Source organism: Bos indicus x Bos taurus, chromosome 20, assembly GCF_003369695.1.
Source record: "Bos indicus x Bos taurus breed Angus x Brahman F1 hybrid chromosome 20, Bos_hybrid_MaternalHap_v2.0, whole genome shotgun sequence".
In the NCBI taxonomy this organism is placed as follows: Eukaryota; Metazoa; Chordata; class Mammalia; order Artiodactyla; family Bovidae; genus Bos; species Bos indicus x Bos taurus.
The window spans coordinates 22844029-22871978 of NC_040095.1; the positions used below are offsets into that span (position 1 = coordinate 22844029).

At 40.8% G+C, this 27950-nt stretch overlaps 1 protein-coding gene across 6 annotated transcripts in view; it reads left to right on the forward strand.

The window, feature by feature from the left end:
* ANKRD55 (ankyrin repeat domain 55) overlaps positions 1-27950 on the forward strand; it is a 113209-nt gene that overhangs the window by 9267 nt on the left and 75992 nt on the right. For all 6 annotated transcript variants that reach the window (XM_027520275.1, XM_027520274.1, XM_027520279.1 and 3 more), the window contains exon 3: positions 27544-27666. In XM_027520275.1, coding sequence (XP_027376076.1) covers positions 27544-27666 — 123 coding nt within the window. The remainder of the gene's footprint in view (positions 1-27543; positions 27667-27950) is intronic.

Here is a 27950-nt window from a genome sequence, read left to right on the forward strand (position 1 = left end):
TATCTTTTAACCAGATTCACCTAATATTAACATCGTACCCCATTTACTTTATTGTTAGCTCTTTCTCTGTCTGTCTCTACATCTCTCAGTCTTTGTGTGTTTCTCTCTCTGTTTCTGACTCTCTCTCTGCCTCTTTCTCTATATGTATGTATGAATATGAGAATTTGTGTGTGTACATGAATGTATGCTCTTTTGTCTCATCTGCCTGCATTCCAATTTTGTCTATTGATCCAATAATGTCTTTTACAGCATGCCCCCCTCCCAGCCCCAACCCAGTGCCAGATCCAGTCTAGAATACTGCTATAGACTTTGTCTTTTATGACATTGACATTTTTGACTTACAGTCTCTCTCTCTTTCTTCATACCAAGTTCCTTCTTGTGGGTTTGTCAACACTTCCTCACAACTAGATTAGATTATGCATCTGCAGACAGAACACCACATGGGTGATTTAAATTCTTTTAGAAGGTTATTTGAGGTTACTGGTGTTGCACTGTTAGATATCAGCTGGTTCTTATGGAATTCTTTAAATACTCAAGTTTCTTTCTATATGTAAAACTAGTGTCACCTTCTTCAAAATATTCCAACAATACAAAAAAGAATTCAGTATACAAAGTGTTGTATTCTCTTAACTAGCACAGAGCTCTGTTCTTCCGAGGTTCTCTTGGCCCCAGCCTGTTCCCAGCTTCTCAGCTGCCAGTATGGACCCTAGCAATTCATCTTCCATGTGGGTATGGAGAATAGCTTCTATAGGGAAACAGAGATCAGGACAAGAATATTAACCAGTAGCAATAATCAGAAGAAGAACAATAACTCTGGCTTATTAAGCAGCTCCCATTTATTCATCCAGATACTGTGTGAAACTTTCATGCCTATCATCTTGCTTGATCCTCAACACAGCCCTTGAGAGAGATTCAATTTCTAGTCCACCTGAGGTTATATGATTTATCCAAGGCCACATATGACAAAAACAAAGTTGCGATTTTAACTCTAGTTTCTGACCCTCAAGCCCTCTTCACACTCTTACTTGCCATGAAGTTATACTCTCTGCATTCTTATAACGCACCCCATCAACCCCTTCATGACTCTTAGTACGAAGGAAAATAAAGGTGATGGTGGCTAAATTTGCTCAAGTTTCCCCAGGGCTGGGCTTTCATTTGAAATGAGCTCTGCACAGTGAGTTCAGCTTAGTGACAGGTTGACGTCCTCCATGGTAAGAGTGGATCCATGGCAATCTGCCCTTAGAGCAAAGAAAGATACCAGCCTCCTAGGACGAGGAGGCTGAAAGGGGAGAATTACCCTGGAATATGAGCTGTGGAACTCATGTGATAAGAATTGGGAATTTGCAAGGTCAGGGCTTGGCTTGCATCACAGAAACTTTTGAAATCAGGTTCTTTATCATTTTCCTACTCAATATGTTGATTCTGTGCAAAACAGATTAACATTTCTCCAAGACATAGTTCAGTAAACCCTCATCCTATAATCAAGGTCACAGACAGCAGTTGATAAAGAGGAAAAATAATTATTTTAACCTTGACATCTTAAGCTTTGATCCTGGGTGACACTGAGATCATTTCTCTGTTCTCTAATTCACAACAGTAAATCAGAACACAATCTGGTGTTTGTTCTTAAAAAAACAACTCCCCAAACAACTTTGGGGAACAAAGAGCCTTATTTTTTTAAGAACCGTGAGATGTATATCTGAAATTCATACTTGAAAGTGAAAGTGAAGTCAGTCAATCGTGTCCAACTCTTTTCGACCCCATGGACTGTAGCCTATCAGGCTCCTCCATCCATGGGATTTTCCAGGCAAGAGTGCTGCAGTGGATTGCCATTTCCTCCTCCAGGGGATCTTCCCGACCCAGGAATCAAACCGGGGTCTCCCGCATTGCAGGCAGACGCTTTACCGTCTGAGCCACCAGGGAAGTGCTATTCAAAAATGATGTCCTAGAGTTTTGGCAGCAAGTCGGCTGACTCAGCATGACCACTATGGAGAGGCCTAGAGGTGGGCTTAGACGTGTCTACTTTCAGGCGGTCACTGCCAAAACCAGTTGAAGAAAGGATCCTGGAAGTGTTTTGTCTTAGAATAGCAGTCACTTGTAGAACTGAAAGAAACTCAATGAACGTATAATTCTATGTGAAAACAGAAACAGAAGGATTAGCTATGGTGCAGTAGAGTGAACTGTAATGGCCACTGGGGTCAAACCAAACAGTTCAAATCCCAGTGTTGCCACTCTTGTTACCGACCCTTTCCTGTCAGGCTCCAGCAAGGGTCCTTCTGACCAGTGCCATTGGAGCCAACAGAATGGGACTAACTTTAGTTCAGAAGTAAAGGAGAATTTTATTTTTTGATCAAAGAATGGAGAGGTGCAAGCTCAGGCTCTAGAGCAGCAGTCCCAACATTTTTGGCGCCAGGGACCAATGTCACAGAAGACAGTTTTTCCACCCACAGAAGACAGGGGACAGTTTGGGGATGATTCAAGGGCATTACATTTATTGTGCACTTTATTTCTATTATCATTAATCAGCTCCACGTCGAATCATCAGGCATTAGATTCCAGAGGTTGGGGACCCCTGCTCTGGAGGACATGTTCTCCCCACAGGCCATAGGCAGGGCTGCTTTATAGGGATCTCAGCATCGGGCAGCGGGCAGAGCTCTCACAGGGGAGCCACACAGCTGCGTGGCTCAGGCTCCAGATCACAGTGCCGGGAGTGTCTCTCTGCACAGGGCCCACTGCTGCCATCTTGAATTGAGATGTTGTGCTCAGGGGCGGGAGGAAGAACTCTGAAGTGCCAAGTACCAGTATGAGGCCTCTGTGCAAGGCCCACTGTGATCAAGTGAAAACAGACTAAGCACAAAGGAAAAATAAAAACAGTTAGACTTTATTACCCAAATTCTATCCTTCTGTAAATTGGTAATGGGCACGGCTGCTGCTGCTGCTTACCGCATGACCTAGCGGCTTTAACATCTCTATATCTCACTTTCCTACTTGTAGATTAAGATAGTGCTACCACAAAGGACTGTTTATAGAGACAGGATTAATGAGTACATGCAAGGCTCCTGCAACCACTGCTGGCCCATAGTAATCACTCAGCAACTGCTAGAAGTGGTTATAGGGTTGTTATAAAGATGGTTATAACAATCTTCAGAGCATGGTTATACAGATTTAATGGCATAGTACATACAAAGCACTTGGAGCCATGCCTGGTCCAGAGTAATCATTTAGTGAATGCTAGTGATTCTTACAAATGATCTCCCTAAGGTCACATGGACAACTGGTCTTCCCTGTTCAAGAGACCATCCATCAGTCAAGTTATCTTCCCCTCTATAATGAAGTCATAGCCTAGTACTCCTTTCTAAAAATTATTTTTTAATTTTTATACAATTTTAAAGGTTAATTTCCATGGTGGCTCAGACAGTAAAGAATCTGCCTGCAATGCAGGAGACCTGTGTTCAAACCCTGAGTCAAGAAGATGTGCTGGAGAAGGGAATGGCTACCCACTCCAATATTCTTGCCTGGAGAATTCCGTGAACAGAGGAGCCTTACGTGCTATAGTTCACGGAGTCACAAAGAGTCGGACGTGACTGAAAAACTAACACACCATTATTACAAAATATTGGCAATATTCCCCATGTTGTATAGTACATCCTTGAGCCTGCTGCTGCTGCTGCTGCTGCTAAGTTGCTTCAGTCGTGTCCGACCCTGTGCGACCCCATAGACGGCAGCCCACCAGGCTCCCCCATCCCTGGGATTCTCCAGGCAAGAACACTGGAGTGGGTTGCCATTTCCTTCTCCAATGCATTAAAATGAAAAGTGAAAATGAAGTCGCTCAGTGGTGTCCGACTCAGCGACCCGATGGACTGCAGCCCACCAGGCTCCTCCGTCCATGGGATTCTCCAGGCAAGAGTACTGGAGTGGGGTGCCATTGCCTTCTCCATCCTTGAGCCTATCATATATGTAATAGTTTGTACCTCCGACTCCCCTATTTCTCCTGCCTCACACTGGTAACCACTGGTTTGCTCTCTGTATCTACGAGTCTGCTGCTTTTTCATTATACTCACTAGTTTGTTGTGTCTTTTAGATCCCGCGCGTAAATGATATCGTACACTATTTGTCTTTCTCTGTCTGACTTATTTCATTTAGCCTAATGCCCTCCAAGTCCATCCATGTTGCCACAAATGGCAAAGTTTCATTCCTTTTTGTGGCTGAGTAGTATTCCATTGAATGTATACACCACATCTTTTTATCCATTCATTTGTTGATGGACACTTAGATTGCTTTCAGGTCTTCGAAATCGTAAATAATGCTGCTATGACTATTTCAGTACATGTATCTTTTTGAATTAGTGTTTTTGTTATATTTGAATATAAACTCAGGAGTGGGATTCCTGGATCGTATGGCTCTGTTTTTAGGTTTTTGAGAAACTTCCATATTGTTTTCCACAGTGGCTGCACCAATTTACATTCCCACCAACAGTGTAGGAGGGTTCCCTTTTCTCTACATCCCTGACAACATTTGTTACTTGTGTGCTTTTTGATGATGGCCATTGTGATGGGTGTGAAGTGATACCTCATTGTGGTTCTAGTTTGGATTTCTCTGATGATTAATGATACTGAATATCTTTTCTTTTGTGTGTTTATGTGTGTGATTGCTTTTATAAACAAATTTTAGGCTGGAGTAAGGGGCTCCTAGTTCATCATGTTGGCAATTGTCCTCACTCTGACAGACTCTTGAAGTGTGCCTCCCTTAACATCTGGTTGATGTGGGAGTAATGATCTTGGCATAGTGCATCCATCTCATATAAGGACTGAGGGGTACTCATGCTTGGCTCAACAATGATCTGGTTTAAGCTGGACACGACTGAGCGACTTCCCTTTCACTTTTCACTTTCATACATTGGAGAAGGAAATGGCAACCCACTCCAGTGTTCTTGCCTGGAGAATCCCAAGGACGGGGGAGCCTGGTGGGCTTCCATCTCTGTGGTCGCACAGAGTTGGACACGACTGAAGTGACTGTACTCACTCACTCAAGCTGCTTTCTGGACCAATTATTCTGTCTGGGGAACTAACACTGCTGCTCCTGTTACTGGCACTGCTTGAATATGCACACACTTTGGTTCTTCTTAGTTGGCCTTCCTTTTGTTTTTCATTGCATACTGAGATTCCTGGAAGATAGTTTCTCTTACACTTTTTGGGCTGGAGAGAATGGTGATTATCTTCTTTATTATCATTCCTTTTTCTTTCCTTCTTATTGTGCACTGACTATGTTCCTAATTCCAATAGCATGTTGGTAATTGGGCCCTACATTCCTATTTAGGATAAGAGAATGCATTAGTACTAACTGAAGTGGCCCTGGCAACATTGGTTGAAGAAGCAAAATGGGATGGTGAGGACCAGAGATGGGCCAGTTACAGGCCGAAGTGACTCTGAAAAACCGTCCTGGCATGGCAGACTTCCTTTAATCCTGGCCCAGAATTACAGAAATCTTCATGTACCTTCATGCATCTTTTCATGTACTTGTTGGCCATCTGCATTTCTTCTTTGGAAAAATGTCTACTCAGTTTTTCAGCCCATTTTTTAACCAGTTTTTTGTTTTGTTTTTCTTTGACGATGAATTGTATGAACTGTTGTATATGTTTATATATGTTGGATACAAATCCCTCATCAACCATGTCATTTTCAAATATTTTCTCCCATTCAGTAGGTTGTTTTCACTTTGTTGATGGTTTCCTTTGCTGTGCAAAAGCTTTTAAGTTTAATTAGGTCCCATTTGTTTAATTTTTGCTCTTATTTCCTTTACTTTAGGAGACAGACCCAAAAAATTATTGCTGCGATTTATGCAAAGAGTGTTCTGCCTATATTTTCTGCTAGAAATTTTATAGTATCCGGTCTTACATTCAGATCTTTAATTCACTTTGAGCGTTTTTTGTTTGTTTGTTGTTTTTTGTATATGGTGTTAGAGAAAGTTCCAATTTCACTATTTTACATGTATCTGTCCAGTTTTCCCAGCACCACTTATTGAAGACTGTCTTTTCCCCAATGTATTTTCTTTCCTCCTTTGTCATGGATTAACTGACTGAAAGTGAGTGGGTTTATTTCTGGGCTTTCTATTCTATTCCAGTGGTCTAAGAGTCTATTTTTGATAGCACCCCTTTTTACTTGGAAATTGGAAAAGGCAGAATTTGCCTAGCAGGAAAACCACATCAGAGGGAAAATAATTCACCAGGAAAGCTCACAGGTCTTGGAGTACTTCTACTTTCCCTTTCCTCTTTTTATGGGATTCTATCTTCTCAATCTAAGACTTGCCTTTTAGACATAACTCATTCCATTGCTTACAAGCCAGTCTATATGTGAGCTTCTACTTTCCATGCTGGTGACAGGCAGGTTTCTAGACTTTCTATGTTGTTCTAGGGACTGATCTAGTCTTAAAGCATAATCTTACTTTTTAAACTATTACAGTTTCATAACATTTCTTTATTTGATAAGAAGAATCCTCCCTCAATACTTTTTTCAAAAAATTTTGTTGGTTTTTTACAATTTGATGAGGGTGGTTCCTCTTTTTGCTTGTTTCTTCTTTTGGTATAATAATACATTCACATGATTTCAAGGTATAAAACAATATATAGCGAAAAATCTCCCCTCACACCAACCCCTCCAGCCATCCAGATGCCCTACTGGAAGCAAAACATTGTAAGCAGTTTCTTTTTTTTTTTTTTTTTTTACCATGTTCTCAAGCAGTTTATTTATTTTTTTTTTTTGATAAATTTAACGCCTTTTATTGCCATACCTCATTTTACTGTGCTTTGCTTTAGTGAACTTTATAGATACATGTTTTTTTTTTTTTTTTTCCCTTGTTAATTTTCTGTTTAGTTGATCTATCCATAGGTGTGAGTGGGGTATTAAAGTCTCCCACTATTATTGTGTTATTGTTAATTTCTCCTTTCATACTTGTTAGCATTTGTCTTACATACTGCCGTGCTCCCATGTTGGGTGGATATATATTTATAATTGTTGTATCTTCTTCTTGGATTGATCCTTTGATCATTATGTAGTGACCTTCTTTGTCTCTTTTCACAGGCTTTGTTTTAAAGTCTAATTTATCTGATACGAGTATTGTGACTCCTGCTTTCTTTTGGTCCCAATTTGCATGGAAAATCTTTTTCCAGCCCTTCACTTTCAGTCTGTATGTGTCCCCTGTTTTGAGGTGGGTCTCTTGTAGACAACATATGTAGGGATCTTGTTTTTGTATCCATTCAGCCAGTCTTTGTCTTTTGGTTGGGGCATTCAACCCATTTACGTTTAAGGTAATTACTGATAAGTATGATCCCGTTGCCATTTACTTTATTGTTTTGGGTTCGAGTTTATACACCATTTTTGTGTTTCCTGTCTAGAGAATATCCTTTAGTATTTGTTGGAGAGCTGGTTTGGTGGTGCAGAATTCTCTCAGCTTTTGCTTGTCTGAAAAGCTTTTGATTTCTCCTTCATACTTGAATGAGATCCTTGCTGGGTACAATAATCTGGGCTGTAGGTTATTTTCTTTCATCATTTTAAGTATGTCTTGCCATTCCCTCCTGGCTTGAAGAGTTTCTATTGAAAGATCAGCTGTTATCCTTATGGGAATTCCCTTGTGTGTTATTTGTTGTTTTTCCCTTGCTGCTTTTAATATTTGTTCTTTGTGTTTGATCTTTGTTAATTTGATTAATATGTGTCTTGGGGTGTTTCTCCTTGGGTTTATCCTGTTTGGGACTCTCTGGGTTTCTTGGACTTGGGTGATTATTTCCTTCCCCATTTTAGGGAAGTTTTCAACTATTATCTCCTCAAGTATTTTCTCATGGTCTTTCTTTTTGTCTTCTTCTTCTGGAACCCCTATGATTCGAATGTTGTAGCGTTTAATATTGTCCTGGAGGTCTCTGAGATTGTCCTCATTTCTTTTAATTCGTTTTTCTTTTATCCTCTCTGATTCATTTATTTCTACCATTCTATCTTCTAATTCACTAATCCTATCTTCTGCCTCTGTTATTCTACTATTTGTTGCCTCCAGAGTGTTTTTAATTTCATTTATTGCATTATTCATTATATATTGACTCTTTTTTATTTCTTCTAGGTCCTTGTTAAACCTTTCTTGCATCTTCTCAATGCTTGTCTCCAGGCTATTTATCTGTGATTCCATTTTAATTTCAAGATTTGGGATCAATTTCACTATCATTATTTGGAATTCTTTATCAGGTAGATTCCCTATCTCTTCCTCTTTTGTTTGGTTTGGTGGGCATTTATCCTGTTCCTTTATCTGCTGGGTATTCCTCTGTCTCTTCATCTTGTTTAAATTGCTGAGTTTGGGAGTCCTTTCTGTATTCTGGCAGTTTGTGGAGTTCTCTTTATTGTGGCGTTTCCTCACTGTGTGTGGGTATGTAGAGGTGGCTTGTCAAGGTTTCCTGGTTAGGGAAGCTTGTGTCGGTGTTCTGGTGGGTGGAGCTGTATTTCTTCTCTTTGTTCAGTCGCGCTGTGGGGAGGGAGGGAGGGATGCTGCAAACAAATGACACTGGCGTGCGCTCGTAGTGCCTCAGCCACACTGGGTCTGCCCCCGCTCATGGCGCGTGTAGCCTCCCTGCCCACACTGCTCAGGCTCTAGGTTGTTCCGCCGGGAACAATCCGAGGCTGGCCCTGGGTTGCATGCACCTCCCAGGTCCAAGCCGCTCAGGTTCAGGCACTCAGGTAGTCCTCAGAGGCGCAGACTCAGTTGGGGCTGCGTTTTGTGCTCTTCCCAGGTCCGAGCAGCTCAGGTGATGAGGTGTTTGGCGAGCGCCAATGCTGCGACTTATCGCCTCCCCGCCACTCGGTTATCTGGATGTAAAACCGGCGCACCTTCTCAGGCAGATGTTGACCGTCCAGACCCCCAATAAGTTTTAGTTAGCAAAGAAGCCAGTTTTATAGATAATGTCTCTCTGGGGCTGCGATTGCCCCCTTCCGGCTCTGGCTGCCTGTCACCGGAGGGGGAAGGTCTGCAGCCGGCTACCTCTGTTTAGTCCTTTGTTCCGTGCGCGGGCTGGCGGTGTCTTAGGTTAGGGCTGGCTTTTCCCATGGTAGATATCCCACAGTCTGGTTTGCTAGCCCAAATTATTTCGCTCAGATAGTGCTCAGGGTATTCAGGCCAGATTCTTACTCTCAGTGATGCAGCCCGCGCCGCGCCTCCCTGCCCAGCCCCCGCTTGCTAATGGCGGATGCAGGCGTCTGCGCTGCTTCTCCGCTGGGGGAGTTACCATAGGGCTCGCAATCTGCGAATTTTAATTGTTTATTTATTTTTTCTCCCTGTTATGTTGCCCTCTGTGCTTCCAAAGCTCGGCACGGATTCGGCAGTGAGAAGGTTTCCTGGTGTTTGGAAACTTCTCTCTTTTTAAGACTCCCTTCCCGGGACGGAACTCCGTCCCTCCCTCTTTTGTCTCTTTTATTGTCTTTAATATTTTTTCCTACCTCCTTTCGAGGAGTTGGGTTGCTTTTCTGGGTGCCTGATGTCCTCTGCCGGCATTCAGAAGTTGTTTTGTGGAATTTACTCGACGTTTAAATGCTCTTTTGATGAATTTGTGGGGGAGAAAGTGTTTTCCCCGTCCTACTCCTCCGCCATCTTGGCGCCTTCCCCCCTGTAAGCAGTTTCTTATGCATCCTGACAGAGAGATTCTGTAAGGTGAGCAAATACTTAAGTATATTGTTTTTTCCCTTCTTTAAAATACAACGTTATCCATTTGTTTTCACAAATGAAAGTTAATATCATTTTTCTGCACCTGCCCCCCACCAAGAACTGTTGGAACTTTTATTGAAATGACAGTAAACTTAAAAATGGATCTGTGTAAAAATTAAAATTGGTTATGCTATTTAGATCACCTGTCTGGAAGCATGGCATGTATCTTCATGAATCCAACTCTTTTCTTAGTTCTGTAGTTTTCCTTATTTAGATTCTGAATATTTATTAATGGGCATTTTATATTTTCATTTTAATGAGTTATTTTCAATGAAAGGAGTTAGTTTCCTCATATTTAATAGAGGAGAACTATTTAGTTTCATATTTATTTTAAAATCTGGCTAACATTAATTCTAAACATGATGAAACCAGATTGACTGGTTTCAAATCCTGCTCTGACATTTAATAGTGGTACAACTTTGGGGAAATTATTAAATTTCTCTCTGCTTCAGTACTCTCATCTGTTAACAGGGGTAAAGATACTACCTACATCATAAAGTTGTTGAAACAAATAATAATTTAAAGGAAGCTGTTAGGACAGTGCACAGAACATGAGTCATCTTTAAAAGTTAGCCTTGATTAAATTCTGATAATTGTCTTCTTTCTTTATGACTGTCATCTCATTTCTTTTTGTTTCATATATTACTGAGTTTTCCAGGTGGCTCAGTGGTAAAAAATCCACCTGCCAATGCAGGAGATGTGAGTTTGATCCCTGGAGAAGGAAATAGCAACCCACTCCAATATTTTTGCCTGAGAAGTCTCATGGACAGAGCTTGGCAACCTATTGTTCATGGGGTCACAAAAGAATCAGACACAACTGAGAAACTGAACAACAACATTACTGCATTAGATAAAGCTTGTCTTCTTTCTTTCTCTATTGTTTCACTCTTAGGGGTGATGTTTGTAATTGGTTAGAAATAGATGTAATCATATTGAGAATGAAATCTTTTATTCCTAGTTGTTAAGCAGTTTTAAAGAAGATATCAAATTTTATTAAATGCCTTTCTATTCTTTATTTATGTAATCCTGTATTTCCCCTTTGTTCTACTGATGTGATATAACTTATTAATAGGCACTGGAAAACTTAAAACATCTATATTCTAGAATAAACTCTGTCCAGTCATGGTGTATTATTCTTTCAACATCCAACTGAATCTAATCTGACAGAATTTAATTTAAACCCTAGAATTCAGAATTTACAAATTGGGTCCACATAGGTGCCTGTATGCATGTGTCTTGAGCAGTGTATATTAGCCTTAGAAAATAAATTAGAAAAATTTCACTCTCTTTCTGAGTTTCAGTATGTTATTTGTTCCTTGGTCATATGACATTTATCTTAATGTTTTAAAAGAATTCGCTAATCCCCATTTTAGAATCTTTATGCTATTATCACTAATGTCAATTCTCTCTCTCTCGGGTGTAGAAGCAGCTCTTTGTAGATGCATTACCAATTTTCAGTTAATGTGTAGATTTTATTTAAGTATAAACTCCAGCACAATAATGCCTGTCAAGGAGATTGCTGAGCTACACAGCTTGTGAACAGTTTGGTATAGGCTGCTGTGAGTAAGAGAGAATGGCATGTGGAATATTGTCCAGTGCCAGGGAAGATCATGAGTTCACTGAAACACGTGAAGGTTTGCCTCCTGAGCCAACAGGCAGTGACAGACAATAGTGCACATTGGTCAGAGGGTCCAGTCTCAGGCCTGACAGCCTGCAGGCTTATCTGAGCTTCACTGCTCACTACTACCTGTGTGACTTTGGGGAAGTTACTTTCCTGCTTGGTGCCTCAGTTTCCTCATCCATAAAATGGGAATCATTCTCATAAGTGAAAGTGAAAATCTCTGAGTTGTGTCTGACTCTTTGCTACCCCATGGACTATACAGTCCATGGAATTCTCTAGGCCAGAATACTGGAGTGGGTAGCCTTTCCCTTCTCCAGGGGATCTTCCCAACCCAGGGATCAAACCCAGGTCTCTTGCATTGCAGGTGACCCATGCAGCTGGGCCACAAAGCATTAAATGAGTTGATTTCTACAAAAGGCTTAGTACAGAGCCTGGTAATAATAAGCATGGTATAATCATTGACCATCATTATGATTGCTCTTCAGACAATGACAGAGGCCCCTTGGGGACAGGCAAATAACAGTGGATGCTTTCACAGTTGCTGGGGACATTGTTGTGCCATGGAAGTGATTGTATCAATGTTTTTGCTAACTTTAGGATTGTTCTGAGTTTAATTCCTTCAAATAGGCTAGCAAAAATTCTAGAACTCAAAACCGTACAGGAAACACTAAACAAGCTAAGAACCTTGACTATGGGCAGACGACAAGACTGTATGGAATGGGAGTGAGGTGCACTTTGGCCACTTTTCCACATTCATGCGTGTACCACTGCAGAGAAATGGTTCTTGGATCCCTGCGTTCCAGGCTTCAGTTCCAATGAGTGGGCTGTAGGAGGCACCTCCTCCAAGGTGTTAATTATGTGTTAACTAGATGTAAGGTTGCCCTTACAAACAACTGAGGAAAAGGAGAATTATCTGATATTGGGGGAAAAGGTAATTATGGCACACAAAAATAAAGTTTAAAAGTTCCATATGTAAAAATAAATAAATTTTTTAAAACTTAAAAAATATAAAACACTTGAGGATTAAAAAAAAGGTTTCATATCAATTATACTTAAATGTTAACAGAGGGTTTCCCTGATAGCTCAGTTGGTATAGAATCCGCCTGCAATGCAGGAGAGCCCGGTTTGATTCCTGGGTCAGGAAGATCTGCTGGAGAAGGGATATGTTATCCTCTCCAGTTTTCTGGGGCTTCCCTTGTGGCTCAGCTGATAAAGAATCTGCCTGCAATGTGGGATACCTGGGCTTGATCCCTGGGTTGGGGAGATCCCCTGGAGAAGGGAAAGGCTACCTATTCCAATATTCTGGCCTAGAAAATTCCATGGACTGTATAATCCATGGGGTCGCAAAGAGTCAGACACGACTGAATGTTAACACTTAAGTATAAGGTTCCATGGGTTATGACCTTTCTAATCATAAAAACAATGAATCATCAATGCAATATCCATAGGTTTTGACAATGTATTTTTCAAAATCCAACAAAACAAACTGAGGACTTAAGTGGCAAACAGGGAAAAGTAACTGCAGCCTAGATAACAGATGAAGAGTTAATATCCTTACTGAAAACAGAGCTCTTTCAAATCAATCAGATAAAGACAAATGCCTTAAAATAATATATAAAGGACACCTATGAGTAATTCATGCAATGGCCATAAATATATGAAAAACTTCTCTCTCAGGAACAGTAAAAGAAATGACCTTTGGAAATTATGTACTCGTTTCCTTCTGTCAGACCAGCATTGAAAAAAAAGAAAATAAAATAATGCAGTGTCAAGAATGAGGCGAGGGCTTCCCTGGTGGTCCAGAGATTAAGAATCTTGCAATGCAGAGGATGCTGTTTCAATCCCTGCTGGTCCAGGAAGATCCCACATATTGCTGGGCCACTAAGCTTGAGTGCTTAAACTACTGAGCCCGCTTGCAGCAACCACTGAAGCCCACGCCCTAGAGTCTGTGCCCTGCAAAAAAGAAGCTCCGGTGATGAAAAGCCTGCATACCACAACGAGAGAGTGGCCCGGATTCTCCACAGCTAAAGCACACATACAGAAATGAAGGCCCGTGCAGTTAAAAAAATAAATAGTAAAAAAAGAATGAAGTGAAATGTTTGCTGTCAGGCCCTGCTTGGGGAGGGTGAGTTGGGCCAACCTTTCAGGAGGGCAATTTGACAAAGAGTCAAAAATTCATTGCTTCATAAGTTCACTTCTAGAAATGTGTCCAAAGAAAATAATCAAAGATTCACAGAAAGACATATGTGCAAGAATGTAATAGTATTATTTGGAATAGCCACAGAATTAATAATTCCCTCCAAAAGTGAAAGGATTTAAATGTTTAATATTAAGAGAATGATTAAATCAATAGTGTTAAGTCCAGTCAATGGAATTTTATGCCACATTTTACAAATAACATTTTCAAATCTTACCTTATGGCATGGGAAAATATTTACGATCCAATAATTAAATGTTTGGGCTTCCTACGTAGCACTAGTGGTAAAAAAAAAAATCTGCCAGCCAACACAGTTAACACAAGAGACACAGGTTCAATCCCTAGGTCAGGACGATCCCCTAAAATGGGAAATGGCACCCCACTCCAGCATTCTTGCCTGGAAAATTCCATGGGCAGAGAAGTCTGGTGGACTATGGTCCATGGGGCCACAAATAGTCAGACACGTCTGAGCGAGCAACTGAGCACACATTAAATGTTTAAAAAAGAGAAAACATCAAATGAAAAATCAGCATGATCTCTATTTTCTTTGTAAAATGTAACTCTGGCACTATGCTAAGGACTATTAGTCACTGGGTGTTACAATCTTAATATATCTCTATATCCTCAGATCAATAGAGATTATATTAATCATTCCCCAGAAATACACACAAGCCACCATACAGCAGCTTAAAAAGTTATCAACCCTTCTTCAGCTGTTAGGCCTGCCTCCAGTCTGATATGGGACCTGACAAGCCAGTCATTGCATCCTTTTAATATTACTCTTGATCTGGTCCCTTTTTGATTCTTTATTTTGTTGTTGTTGAGTTGTATAAACTGTTTGTTTATTTTGGAAATGAAACCCTTGCCAGTTGCATCATTTGCAAACATTTTCTCCCTTTCCATAGGTTGTGTTTTTGTTTTGTTTATGGTTTCCTTTGCTGTGGTGTCACTTTTTTTAGACTTCACAATATTATATACTAACAGCTAGATGGCACAGTTTGAATCAGCCTTAGGTAATCATATGCCCATAATATATGAGAGCTGAAGAAAGCTACTTATTTAGTTCAACTCTACCTGAAATGCTAGTGATATGCTTTATACAATTATTTAAAGGAGCAGAAGACTCTTTTCCTAATTCTATTTCTAAGGATTGGGAAGGATGAGACTTCATTTCCTATATCTACTTCTCTTCAATTTGTCAATTGGAAAATAATATGATAATTAAATCAATTTATCAATATATACAATATTGGAGAAGGGTATGGCAACCCACTCCAGTATACTTGCCTGGAGAATTCCAACAGAGGAGCCTGGCAGGCTAGAGTTCATGGAGTCACAAAGCGTCAGGCACAAGTGAGTGACTAACCCATTAACACAGACTCAGTGTATCCAGCACTTTCTATCTACTTCTACTATCTAACGTTCAAGATAATTTTTTCTGCAATAAGAGGAAAGCCATACTGACAATATTCTAGTGAGGTCACATGAAGGGTGATTATTCACCAGTTTGGGTTTTATTCTGTGCCTTTTATAAAGCGACAAGCCCAATATAGTGAGTGATTCTTGATTCCATTTCAACTACATTAAGGAATCCATGAGATTATTGTGAGGAGGGAGAAAGCAGAGTCCAGACAATGAAGACAGCCACAGGAGCCCAGATGACAGAAGGGAACTGTATCAGGGCTTCAGGAGCCATGGAATCTCAAGGACTGCAGAGAGATTGATTCAATCTCTAAACTTGGACCAATCACCCAAACTGCATTTGTTTTCTTAAAATATTTTCAGGCTATCAAGGCTCTTGGGGCAGTTTTACAAGTGACCACAGTGGAAGGCCAATAGGAGGATGCATTTTAAAGAACCCAAGGAAGACCCACTTCTCCAAATCCTTTTCAGCCTAATTGTCACTGTCCGTCAAGAGTAAGTGATTCATTATTTGGTTCTACACAGATGTGAGAAAGACACATAGAATCTCAATCACAGAGGGAACCTTAGAGCTCAACCTTCTAGTCAATACAGACATCTCCTCAAGTGCATCCCAAGATATGCTTGATAAGAATCTCCTTAGACATGGGTAGTGAGAAAGAACACATACAGCACAAGATAATCCTTTCCAATTATGAACAGCTCTAGTCATTAAAAGTCTTGATTTTGCCAATTTCTATCCACCATAACTAGCTCTGCCCTCTGGGCTTCCATGGTGGCTCAGCTGTTAAAGAATCCACCTGCAATGCCAGAGACCCTGGGTCAAGAAGATCCTATGGAGAAGGGAATGGCTATCCACCAGTATTCTTGACTGGAGAAGTTCATGGACAGAGGAACCTGGCAGGCTACAGTCCATGAGGTCACAAAGAGTCAGACACAACTCAGTGACTGGATCAACTTTCACTGGATCTGCAGAACACAAATCTAAACTCTCCTCTAGCTTTTCCGATGTTTGAAAACAGCTCTCTTGTCCAACTGAGTCTTCTCTTCCCCAAACTGAACAAACTCTGCTTCTTCACCTATTCCTCACCTTTCAAAGTCCCAGGTTAAAATGGCAAATTCCTGACATGAACATCTCCCATTTCTTGAAAGTAAGAGAGGTGAGTGGTGTCATACGTTTGATCCAGGCGAAAATGAGGAAGACTGAAAGTACAGTGGTCAAAGTAACATGTGGATTATTCCGTTTCCAAAAACCAGCTAGGCTAACACAATCCTTCATAAAAGTCATTTAAGACTTATACTTGCCTACTTACAAAGAACTTCTTGACACAACATTGTTGACATCAGTGAGATTTACACAAGGCTCTAATGGGTGAGAAAGCCCATTGAACATGAAAACTATACCAATCAATCAATTCATTCATTGTACATACACTAAAGGTCCTATGTGTTAAAAGTTGAGATCTTTTTAAGAACTAGTATTATTAAAATGGGGTCTTCCCAAGTGGTGCTAGTGGTAAAGATCTCACCTGCCAATGCAAGAGACATAAGAGACCCAGGTTCAATCCTTAGGTTGGGAAGACTCCCCTGGAGAAGGAAATGGCAACCCACTGCATATTTTGCCTGGAGAACCCCATGGGCAGAGCGGCTTGGTAGGCTACAGTCCATGGGGTTGCAAAGAGTCGGACACGATTGGACTAATTGAGCACATTATTAAAACGAAGTTCCTTTTATGAAAATGCTTTCTAGATATTCATCATTACTGAAGTTCAACACAGACATGCTTCTTAGAACAGCAAATTCCATTTCCCAGCACTACTCCCCACCCCATGTCCAATAGAGATGCTAACTGTGGAATGGAATTCGCAGGTCAGAGGAATCACCCAGAGAAACACAGTGATTTTGAGATTCACAACATGTGTTGCATCACAAGTTTGGTTATGAAGAAAGGTCTGATTGTGGCCAGATATTTACCCTTGAGATAATATTGTTGCAAGACTTCCTTCCCACAGAATGAAATCCCTTCTTTTCCACTCCCACAGCAAGAAGGTTGCTTTGAATATCTTTTCTCAGCTGGTACATGCAGAAAGCTTGGAGCTATTTTTCTCTTTAAAATGTTAGAAAGAAACTCTTTTTTTATACTCCCATATGACTGGCACTTTATAAAACACTCTTAAAACCTCAGCCAATACACCCTGAGGGACTAAAGGAGAAAACAGGCAAAATAGCAAAGTGTTTCAGCTGACAAAATCTCTACAGTCTGTTGAGCAAGACTCATTATGGGGAAAGAAGACAGAGGTTCCTATCCCTATCAAAGTAGCAATAGTGAGGGCTTCCTTGGTGGCTCAGTGATTAAGAATTCGCCTGCTAATGCAGGAGACATGAGTTTGATCCCTGGTCTGGGAAGGTCCCATGTGCTGTAGGGCAACTAAGCCTATGTGCCACAACTACTGAGCCCACACACCCTAGACCCTGTGCTCTGCAGCGAGAGAAGCCACCACAAGGGGAAACACGCGCACCCCAGCTAGAGAAAGCCCCTGCTCCCTGCAGCCAGAGAAAGCCTGCACAGCAGCAAAGACCCACCACAGTCAAATGAGTAAACACATACTTTTTAAAGTAGTAATAGTGATAGCACATGATTATCGACATAATTTGAATACTTTGTGCCAGGCATTGTTCTTTATGTGGATGAACCCATTTAGCTCCCCAAAACAACCCTGTGAAGTAAATACTGTTTTTACCCATTTGACAAATGAAGAACGGGAATAAAAGAAGTTAAGTAACTCACCCAAGATCATACAGCTAGCAGGAAACTGGCAGTGCTAGGATTCAAAATCTGGAGGCTGGGTTCTTACTATTTTTCTATATCACTTCCATATCTGTATGCTGTGTGTCACATGAGGTATAAGATGAGTCACATGAAACTCATTTGAGTTCAATGCCAGCAACTGTATCAGTGACCTTAAACTTGTTCCTGCATGGCCAGAGTATTCCCAGCTGGCTTTTAATTCTATCCAGCAGAACTGGCACCATCCTGGCTCAGAGCCCAGGTCAAGGCCCAGAGAGACTCTTATCACCAGTGGGTGGCAATATTGTTACATGGAGCCATTGGGGTGTGATGAAGGCCTGACATCTTCCCTGAAAGTGGAAAGGCCTCACCACTTTATGGACAGATCACTCCAGGTAGCCCCCCAAAGACAATGTCTCAACTGTCCCCAAAGCACCTAGGACAATCCTCCAGGAGGATAGATGGGTCTGGATTATGAGAAGGCCCAGGAAACTATTCATTCAAATCATTTTTCCTCAGTCCTGCCATAATATGCCTGGTGTATCTCAATAATAAACGACACACTCCTTTTCGCATTAGAGCATGTCTTCCTCCTGCTTCCTTAGGAGCAGTGACTCTCCAATCTGTGTACCTGCAATTTCACTAACCTAGGGTAGATGTTAAGTAAATGGATGAATTAATAACTCTCAGTTCTTCAGATGCAATCAATTCCACTCTAAAAAAACAATCTAAGAAATAACTGTGGAAGCCTCTATAGTTGCCTAAAATGAAGCCTGACTTCACTGGTGACTCTAGGCTTGGTTTAGCCATCCAGGGATCTTCAGAATAGAATGAACCCAAGAAATCCTCCCAACGCCCTCTGGTCTGGACATTTGAAACTGCAGTACCTGATCTGTCTTTACATTGACCTTGTTCCACAAAACAGTCTCAATTTAAGCAGAACAAATGCCAAGCTGACCTTGGGGTAATTCCAACAAAGTAGGTTCAGTAACTGATGCCATCAAGGACTTTTCCAAGGAAGTCCACAAGAAACCAGGAACAGAGCCTTTATGTGAAAGAACCCACATTTGTGTAAAATCTGAGAAGCTTTGACTTTTTGTTTTTTCCCCCTAATCCAAAACATTTCTAGCAGACTGTCATATGTCTACAATCCTATTATTAAAAAGCTGGGCCCTTGAAATTCGGTAGATAATGTATGACACATGCAAAAAACTGTTACAAGGTTTTTAACCATGAAAAATGAGGGAAACAGATGACTTTTTTTTTAAATCTACCCTTTTAATTTTAAGTAAAAATTAATAAAATTTAAAATATTTTCCTATTTTTTAAAAAATTTGCTAGGGTATTTATAAAGGTTGGAATTTTTAAAATACGTGTATGTCTTTCCTTTCTCAGCACTTTGTCAAATATCAAGGACTTGTTTTCTCACTCAGGCGGTCACTCAGGCCATGTCTACCCTTCTAGTAGTAACACACTAATATAAATATAATATATTTATAATCTAATTAATATAAATATTAATATAAAGCTAGTAAGACTCTCTTCTCTCTCATCATTTAAAATTTGGTTTATTTTGATGATTATTAAAAATATCTAAGGGCTTCCCAGGTGGCTTGAGGGTTAAGAATCAACCTGCCAATACCTGCCAATTCAAGAGATCTGGGTTCGATCCCTGGCTCAGGAAGACCCACTGGAGAAGGAAATGGCAACCCAATCCAGTATTCTTGCCTGAAAAATCCCACAGACAGAGGAGACTGGAGGGCTACAGTCCATGGGATCTCAAAAGAATCAGACATGACTTAACGACTAAACAACAACAAAATATATAAATTCATTGTGGAGAATTGGTAAAATATAGAAAGTACTGAATAATATGTAAGAAATTATCTCTATTTTTGATGCATAGTCTTCTTGTCTTATATTTTTCATTTATATACACATATACAGATAATTTTTTATAAATATATAATCTACATCTGTTCATGGTAGCTCAGTTGGTAAAGAATCTGCCTGCAGCGCAGAAGACCCGGGTTTGATCCCTGGGTCAGGAAGACCCCCTGGAGAAGGAAATGGTAGCTACTCCAGTATTCCTGCCTGGAAAATCCTATGGACAGAGGAACTTGGTGGGCTACAGTCCATGGGGTCACAAGAGTCAAACACGACTTAGCGACTAAACCACATCTGTTCACATACTTCATTCTTTCTATTCTTTAATGTCTGTTTTCCATTTTCTCTATTTCAGTCTCTTTCCCTCTGTGAATTATAGAGTTTTTATTCATGCATCTATATATACGTCTATCTGTTTAACTCTTACACAGTTGGAGAGACAAAAGCCATTCAAACCATGCTCCTCCTCTAAAGTTAAATGGAAAAAAAGATAAACAGATGATAAATAGCTGATTGATAGATAAACAGACAAAAAAATAGATAGTAGATAACAAGAGGATAAAGAAAGAAGGAAAGAGAGAAGGAAGAATGTATGTATCGTTTGTTTATGTAGATCTTCTGCATATCTTAAATGGCTTTGTGACTTCTGAAAAGAATTTTTCTTGCCTCTATTTTAGATTCCATCAGGACCATCAGTTGTTCTTGTCATACTTGTTATTTCTAAATCACCCTTCCTCATATCTACAGAAATTCTTTGTACTATCTCAGGTTTAGGCATAATTATTTGCATTGACTGCAATTTAAATTGACTGTTTCTACACAATTTCCTTGGAAGTTCGTTCCTTTCCTATTTCCTAATCATTTTGTAATTTAGTACATTATCTTATGAGCCAGTGGTAAAGAATCCACCTGCCAAGCAGGAGATTCAAGAGGCACAGTTTCAATCCCTGGGTCGGGAAGATCCCTTGGAAGAGGAAATGGCAACCCACTCCAGTATACTTGCCTAAAATATCCCATGGACAGAGGAGCCTGGTGGGCTGTAGTATGTGAGGTCATAAGAGTTAGACATGACTGAGCACACACACATAGGACTAGAAGAAATTCTGAAATACATTCTGTTTTGCCTCACACGTCTTCCCTTCCCCATACCTTGTGCATCTCTCTGTGTCTGAATTCCTTCTGAAACACACCCCCTTGGTGAACACCTAGCCAAGATAGACATCTTTAACAACAAAAGTTCACAACTACCTCTTGAGGTGACCCAGGACATTTTTACAGTGCTCTGACAATTAAAATACCCTCTGTCATTCTCACCATTGCTATTTCTAACTGCTGGAATTTCACAGGAAAGTTTAACCATAAACTTCTCTGCCTAAAAGCTCTTTGAAAAATAATTCTGTTTATAGTAGCATCAAGCAGAATAAAACACTTAGGAAAAAAGTCAGGAAGGCAAAAGACTTACCCATTGAAAACTATAAAACCCTGTTGAAAGAAATTAGACACCAATAAATGGAAACATGTCTTGTGTTTCATGGATTAAAAGACAATGTTGTTAAGATGTCAATACTACCCAGAGATTTACAGATTTGATGCAGTCCCAAACCAAATCCTGGTGATGTTTTTGTAGAAATATAAAAATCCATCTTAAAATTCATGTGGAATTTCAAAGGACCCCAAATGACCAAAAAGAAAAAAAAAAAAAACTTACAAATGCAAAGCAAAGTTGGAGGTCTCACACCTCCTGATTTCAAACCATACTGTAAAGCTGCAGCAATCAAAACAGTATAGTACTGGCATGGAGACAGACATACGGATCCGTGGAATAGAACTGAGTCTAGAAATAATCTCATACATCTGCGATCAACTTAGGAGGCAACAGGAGTCAACACGGGTGCCAAGACCATTCAGTGGAGGGAAGAATTGTCTTTTCAACAAATAATTCAGAAACAACTGGACAGACAAGTGCAAAAGGATGAAGTCAGACCCTTAACACCATCTACAACAAATACCTTAAAATGGATCAAAGACCTAAACATGAGACCTAAACCTATAAAACTCTTAGAAGAAAATGTAGAGGGAAAATGATATTGAATTTGGCAATAATCTCTCAGATGTAATGACAAAAGCACAGACAATGAAAGACAGACAATTTGAACTACATTAAAGTTAAATGCTTTAATTAAGACACTGTCAACAGTGGTAAGGCAACCCACACAATAGGAGAAAATGTATACAAATTATATATCTGATAAGGAGTTAATATCAAGAACATAAAAAAGAATTTCTACAACTGAACAGAAAAAAAAACAATGAAAAATGGACAAAGGACTTAGATATTACTCCAGAGAAGATATACAAACACCAAAAAAACATGAAAAAAAAAAAGAAAAGATGCTCCGCATCACTAATCATAGGGAAATGCAAATCAAAACCACAAAACATTACTTCACACCCATCAGGCTAGCTATTATTAAAACAAACCAACACAAGAAGCAAAAAACAGGAAATAACAAGTGTTGGTAAAGACGAGGGAAACTGGAACCTTTGAGCACTGTTGGTAAGAATATAAACTGTAGGAGCCACATTGGAAAACAGTATGGTGTTTCCTTAAAAAAATTAAAAATAGAATTACCATGTAATCCTGCAATTTCACTTCTAAGTATATACTTGAAAGAATTGAAAGCAGAATCTAAAAAAATTATTTGTATACCAATGTTTGCAGCAGCATTACTCACAATAGCCAAAAGGTGGAAACAACCCAAGTGCCCACCAATAGATGAATGAATAAACAGAATGTGTTACATACACACAACAGATTATTCAGCCTTTAAAAAGAAGGAAATTCTGAGACATGCCACAATGTGAGTGAATCTCCAGGACATTCTGTTAAGTGAAATAAGCCAGTAACAAAAGGACAGACAATGTTGATTCCACTTAAATGAGATATCTAGATTGATCAAATTCATAGAGACAGAAAATGGAATGGTTTCCAGGAGACGGAGGGGAAGGAAGAGTGGAGAGTTTTTGTCTAATGAATACAGAATTTGAGTTTTGGAAGATTAAAAGAATTGTGGAGATGGATAGTGGTAATATACATCATCCTGCTGAACTCTACACTTAAAAATGGTTAAAATGCAAACTTTATGTTATAAATATTTACCACAATTTTTTTACTTGAAAAAAATCCTCAAATAAATGAAGGCCACCAACATGGCCTCACAAAGGAATCTCACAGCCATCGCCTTCTGCTGTTCATCCTATTACATAAAGTCCAGTCATCCTCAGGTCACTCTCCTCTGAATATCCTTCAACTACCTGCCTATAACCCATTTAGTCCATGGGCCATAGACCTCGGCATGACAATGACCAGTTGGCTAAGAAGAGAAAAAGCCAAGACTTCCCTGGTGGTCCAGTGGTTAAGACTCTGTGCTCCCAGTGAAGAGGGGCTGGGTTTGACCCCAGTCTAGGAACTAGGTCCCACATACCACAGAAAAGATCCCGCATGCAGCAACGAAGATTCTGAGTGCTACAAGTAAGGCTCAGCACGGTGAAAAAAAAGGAAAAAACCCATTAGCTCCTACACTTCTGTTACTAGACTATTATTACTACAGCCAGAGACCTACTAGTTGATTGTCACGTTGTTAATTCCTATAGCGTTAACTGCCCAACTACTAAAGTCTATGTGCTTTTCTAATGTGCCACCACTAAAAACCTTTTGTCAGTTAAACTCTTTCAGTGATTAAAAAGAAAAACAAATACATGAAATCTGTGCAAAAAACTTAAGCAAAAACAAGATATGTATTGGTTCATGTAAATGTTCCCAAAATGGTGCTGGCTTAAGGTATGGCTTGATTCAGGGATTTAAACAATGTCACCAGGTATCAATTATTTTCTTCTCTTAGAGCTCTGCTCTTCTCTTGTCTTCATTCTTAGGCCCTCCATCCATGAGATGTCCCCCATAACTCCTGGCTTCAGGGGTGGTAGAACAAAACTTGCTCCCAGCAATCCCAAAATATCCCACGGGCTTTCATGGGCTCTGATTGGGGCACATCCCTGAACCAGTCTCTGTGGCCAGGATAGTGCTGGTGTTGATTGGCTTAGTTCAGTCCCATGTGCCAGCCCTGAGCAACTGGTTAACTCCATGGGCTGAAAGAGGAGAGGAGATAGTCCATAGAGGATAATAAGGTTAAGGTCACCAGCAGGGTATGTTGAGGAACAAAAACTACAAGTTCGGGCTTCCCTTGCAGTCTGCTGCTTAAGAATCCCCCTTGGAATACAGGGAAGACGGATTTGTTCCCTTGTCTGGGAAGATACCACATGCTTTGGGACAACTGGGCCCATGTGCCACAACTACCGAACCTGCACTCTAGAACCCACAAGCTGCAAATGCTGAGCCCCAAGGCAGCAACTAACTGAAACCCGCATGGCTAGAGCCCGTGCTGTACAACAAGAGAATCCACTGCAATGAGAAGCCTGCGCACTACAACTGGAGAGTAGCCCCTGCTCTCTGCAGCTAGAGAAAGCCCTCGCACGGCAGTGAAGACCCAGGGCAGCCGAAAATTAACAACAACAACAAAAAAAACACTACAGGCTCAAAGTGAAAGTGTTAGTCACTCAGTAGTGTCAGACTCTTTGCAACCCCATGGACTGTAGCCCACCAGGCTCCTCCATCCTTGGGATTTTCCAGGCAAGGAATACTGAAGCGGGTTGCCATTTCCTTCTCCCGGGTATCTTCCCGACCCAGGGATCGAACCTGGGTCTCCCAAATTGCAGGCAGATTCTTTACCATCTGAACCACCAGACAGGTTCAACCACCATTCAGTTAGTTCAACCAAATATTTTATGGACTAAAAGATATTACCTTTAGTTTATCTCTATTAAATACAATGTTGTTAGAATCCTTCTGGTAAATTATTTGGAATTCTATCAGGCAATGCATTCCTTGTTTCTCTCAGCTATGTGTACATAACAGTGTGATGAATGTGCCTTTCAGATTTCATTACACTCAGTGATGAGTATATATTTATGTATCACATTTATACATGTGATATAAACAGGTTATAAACACCATGTATCTCAGGCCACCACCACGACCTTCCTTTTGAAGTGACATCTCCAGCATCTTTGGTATCAAGTTGTACAAGCTGACACCAGGCCCATCTTTATGCTTAAGTGTTGGCCCTGTTTCTTGTGTCCAGAGATATTATGAACGATCCTCACATAATGTCTGTGCTCCTGGGAGGGCTTCTAGTAGAGAGTGAATGTTCTATGCAATCTATGCATCCTTCATCTAGCCATCATCAGAAAGACCTTTTTCTTTACATCCCCCAGATTCCAAATGTTCTTGAAATATTCACACTCTCAAGAAAAAGCAGTAACAGTAGTAGTAGCCGAGTATATACAGCATTTACAACACACTATGCCCTGTTCTTGGAGAAGGCAATGGCAACCCACTCCAGTACTCTTGCCCGGAAAATCCCATGGACAGAGGAGCCTCGTAGGCTGCAATCCATGGGGTCACGACTTCACTTTCACTTTTCACTTTCATGCATTGGAGGAGGAAATGGCAACCCACTCCAGTGTTCTTGCCTGGAGAATCCCAGGGATGGGGGAGCCTGGTGGGCTGCAGTCTATGGGGTCACACAGAGTTGGACACGACTGAAGTGACTTAGCAGCATGCCCTGTTCTAAAAGCATATAGGGTTAAATATTAACTCATTTATTCCTCACAGCAACCTTATGAGGTACATGGTTATTATCATCATCATCTCCATCTTGAAGACAAGGAAACTAAGACCCAGAGAGTGTAACTGGCCCAAATTTACACAGCTGGTTAGTACAAACCAGGAATTGAACCCCACTGTTGCAGATCCAGAGTCCTTACACTTACACAGAAGTGGCACTTGCCTTTCACATCCGTCACCACTCAGTCCTAGGCTTCAGTCAAATGTGAGTTGGCTTTGAAAGCAGCTCCTTCAGTAACAAATCTGCCGTGGTTAAATTAGGGAGCAGCTACTCACTTCACAAGGCAGTTTGTTGTCGCAAGCGAATCATTTTTAGTGACAAGCTTCTCCTGGAACAGGTCAGCTGGTTAAAAAGTCATTAGTGACTTCCCAGAAGTACTGGGACAAGGAAACCAAGCCAAAGGTTTAGGACCACTGCCAGCTAAAGATCCATTAGAACTATAAAGTGTCTCTAGCATAACGTCCACATTAGTAGAAAAACACAATTTTAAGAACTTTTCTAATACATGTATATTTTCCCTGAACCATGACCACGTGTGGGAGATATGAAGTAGGGGGCCTCGGCACAGCACTTCACAAGAGGTGTCCTCATAAACAAAACTTCTCTCTCAGCCCTTCCATTGCTTCCCTGGGGTCACGACCCACAGTTCTCTTGTCACTTTTGGCAATACTATTAGTTGGTTCAAACATGCAAAAAGGTATAATCCAAGTGGCTAAGAAGAGGAGGAGAAAGAGATGGGGCATTTCCTCTTGCCCTCCCCTAGTACAGAGTCTAGCAGCAGCTGCTTCTCTTTCAGCAGGAGGGTCCTTTCCCCAGAACCAGACTTCACTGGGCTCACAGGTAAAGAATCTGCCTGCTAGCTCAGGGGATGCAAGAGATGAGGTTCAGTCCCTGAATCAGGAAGATCCTTTGGAGGACGAAGTGACAACCTACTCCAGTATTCTTGCCTGGAAAACTCCCTGGAGAGAGGAGCCTGGCGGGCTACAGTCCATGGGACCACAAAGAATTGGACACAACCGGGTAACTGAGCACACATCAAATTCAAAGGAGATGCATATAGCTCTGTTTCTGTTAATTAAAAAACTTTTATTAGAATACAATTGCTTTACAATATTGTGTAAGTTTCTTCTATACAGCAGAGTGAATCAGCTATATGCATACATATATCCCCTCTTTTGTGGATTCCCTCCCCATTTAGGTCACCACAGAGCACTGAGTACAGTTCCCTGTGCTCTACAGTAGGTTCTCATCTCATTAGTTATCCATTTTATACATAGCATCAATAGTGTATATGTGTGAATCTCAATCTCCCCATTCATCCTCCACCCCCCCTCCCCATTGGTGTCTGTACATTTGCTCCCTATGTTTGTGTGATGTAGCTCTGTTTCTTTTGGATTCACCATGTCATGAAACCCCAGATGGTTCAAATGAAGGGCTTTTGTGAAGGGACTGCATGCAGAGATGAGGCAGGATAGAAAGGACAATGTTTGTTACCACTGGGAGCCCAGTGAGGTCTGGTTCTGGGGAAAGGACCCTCCTGCGGAAAGAGAAGCAGCTGCTGCCAAACTCTGTACTAGGGGAAGGCAAGAGGAGATGCCCGATCTCTTTCTCCTCCTCTTCTCCTGCCATTGCCGCCCCTGGACACTGAGGGCCAGGAGGCCTGGGTGATGTGCTCATTAATGTTAGCTCGCAGGATTCAGAGCAAGAAGAAAGGGTAGAGAGCCCATCTAGAGGGCAGAGAATAAGGAGCACATTATCTCCTTCAAAGGTGGGTAAACTGAATCACTGAAAAGGAAAGTAACATATTTCAGATCAAAAAGGGAAACCCAGACCCAAGATAAAGGCTCCACTTTCCAATCTGTTCTCACTGGTTTCAAGTAGTCTGAATGCTTGGAGAGAATCATTAAATCTCAGAGGACAGCTATTCCCTCAAGCTCCTTCCCCATATATGATGACGTTACAAGGCAGCCCACTGGGGCCCACCATTCTTCAGAAGTAGTGAAGTTGTGTGTGATCAGTATGACTCAGCCTTCTGCCTAGATTCGCCAGAGAGATTTTCATGAATCACTTGTGTGGGTGACCCCCTGGGTGCTGTTACTCTTTCAGTGAATTCTCTTCACATACTAAGTTTGTCTCTGTTTGATTCATGAAGGTGATTCATCTGAAGAAGTTGACCTGACCATGGTTTATCAGGCAGCGTCTAATGGAGATGTCAGTGCTCTGACTGCTGTGATTCGGGAAGACCCTTCCATCCTAGAATGCTGTGACAGTGAAGGTGAGCTATTTATTCACTTTGGATCCTACAGAATATCCTGATCTGTCCCTTCAGAAATGGCCTCCAGAGGTGAGCAATGTTAATAAAATGATATTTGAAAGGCTACTTTGATACTGAAGGGTCAAGGAATATCCTGCCTGTAACCATGTACAGTTCCCTCAGTATTACATTTAATGAGAATCATGAACACAAATCTTCAAACTCTTTTATATCACCTCTTCTCATAAAGCTGTTCAGTCTGAGTTTGTTTTCAACTTCTTTGTATGAGTGACAAAAGTAGATAG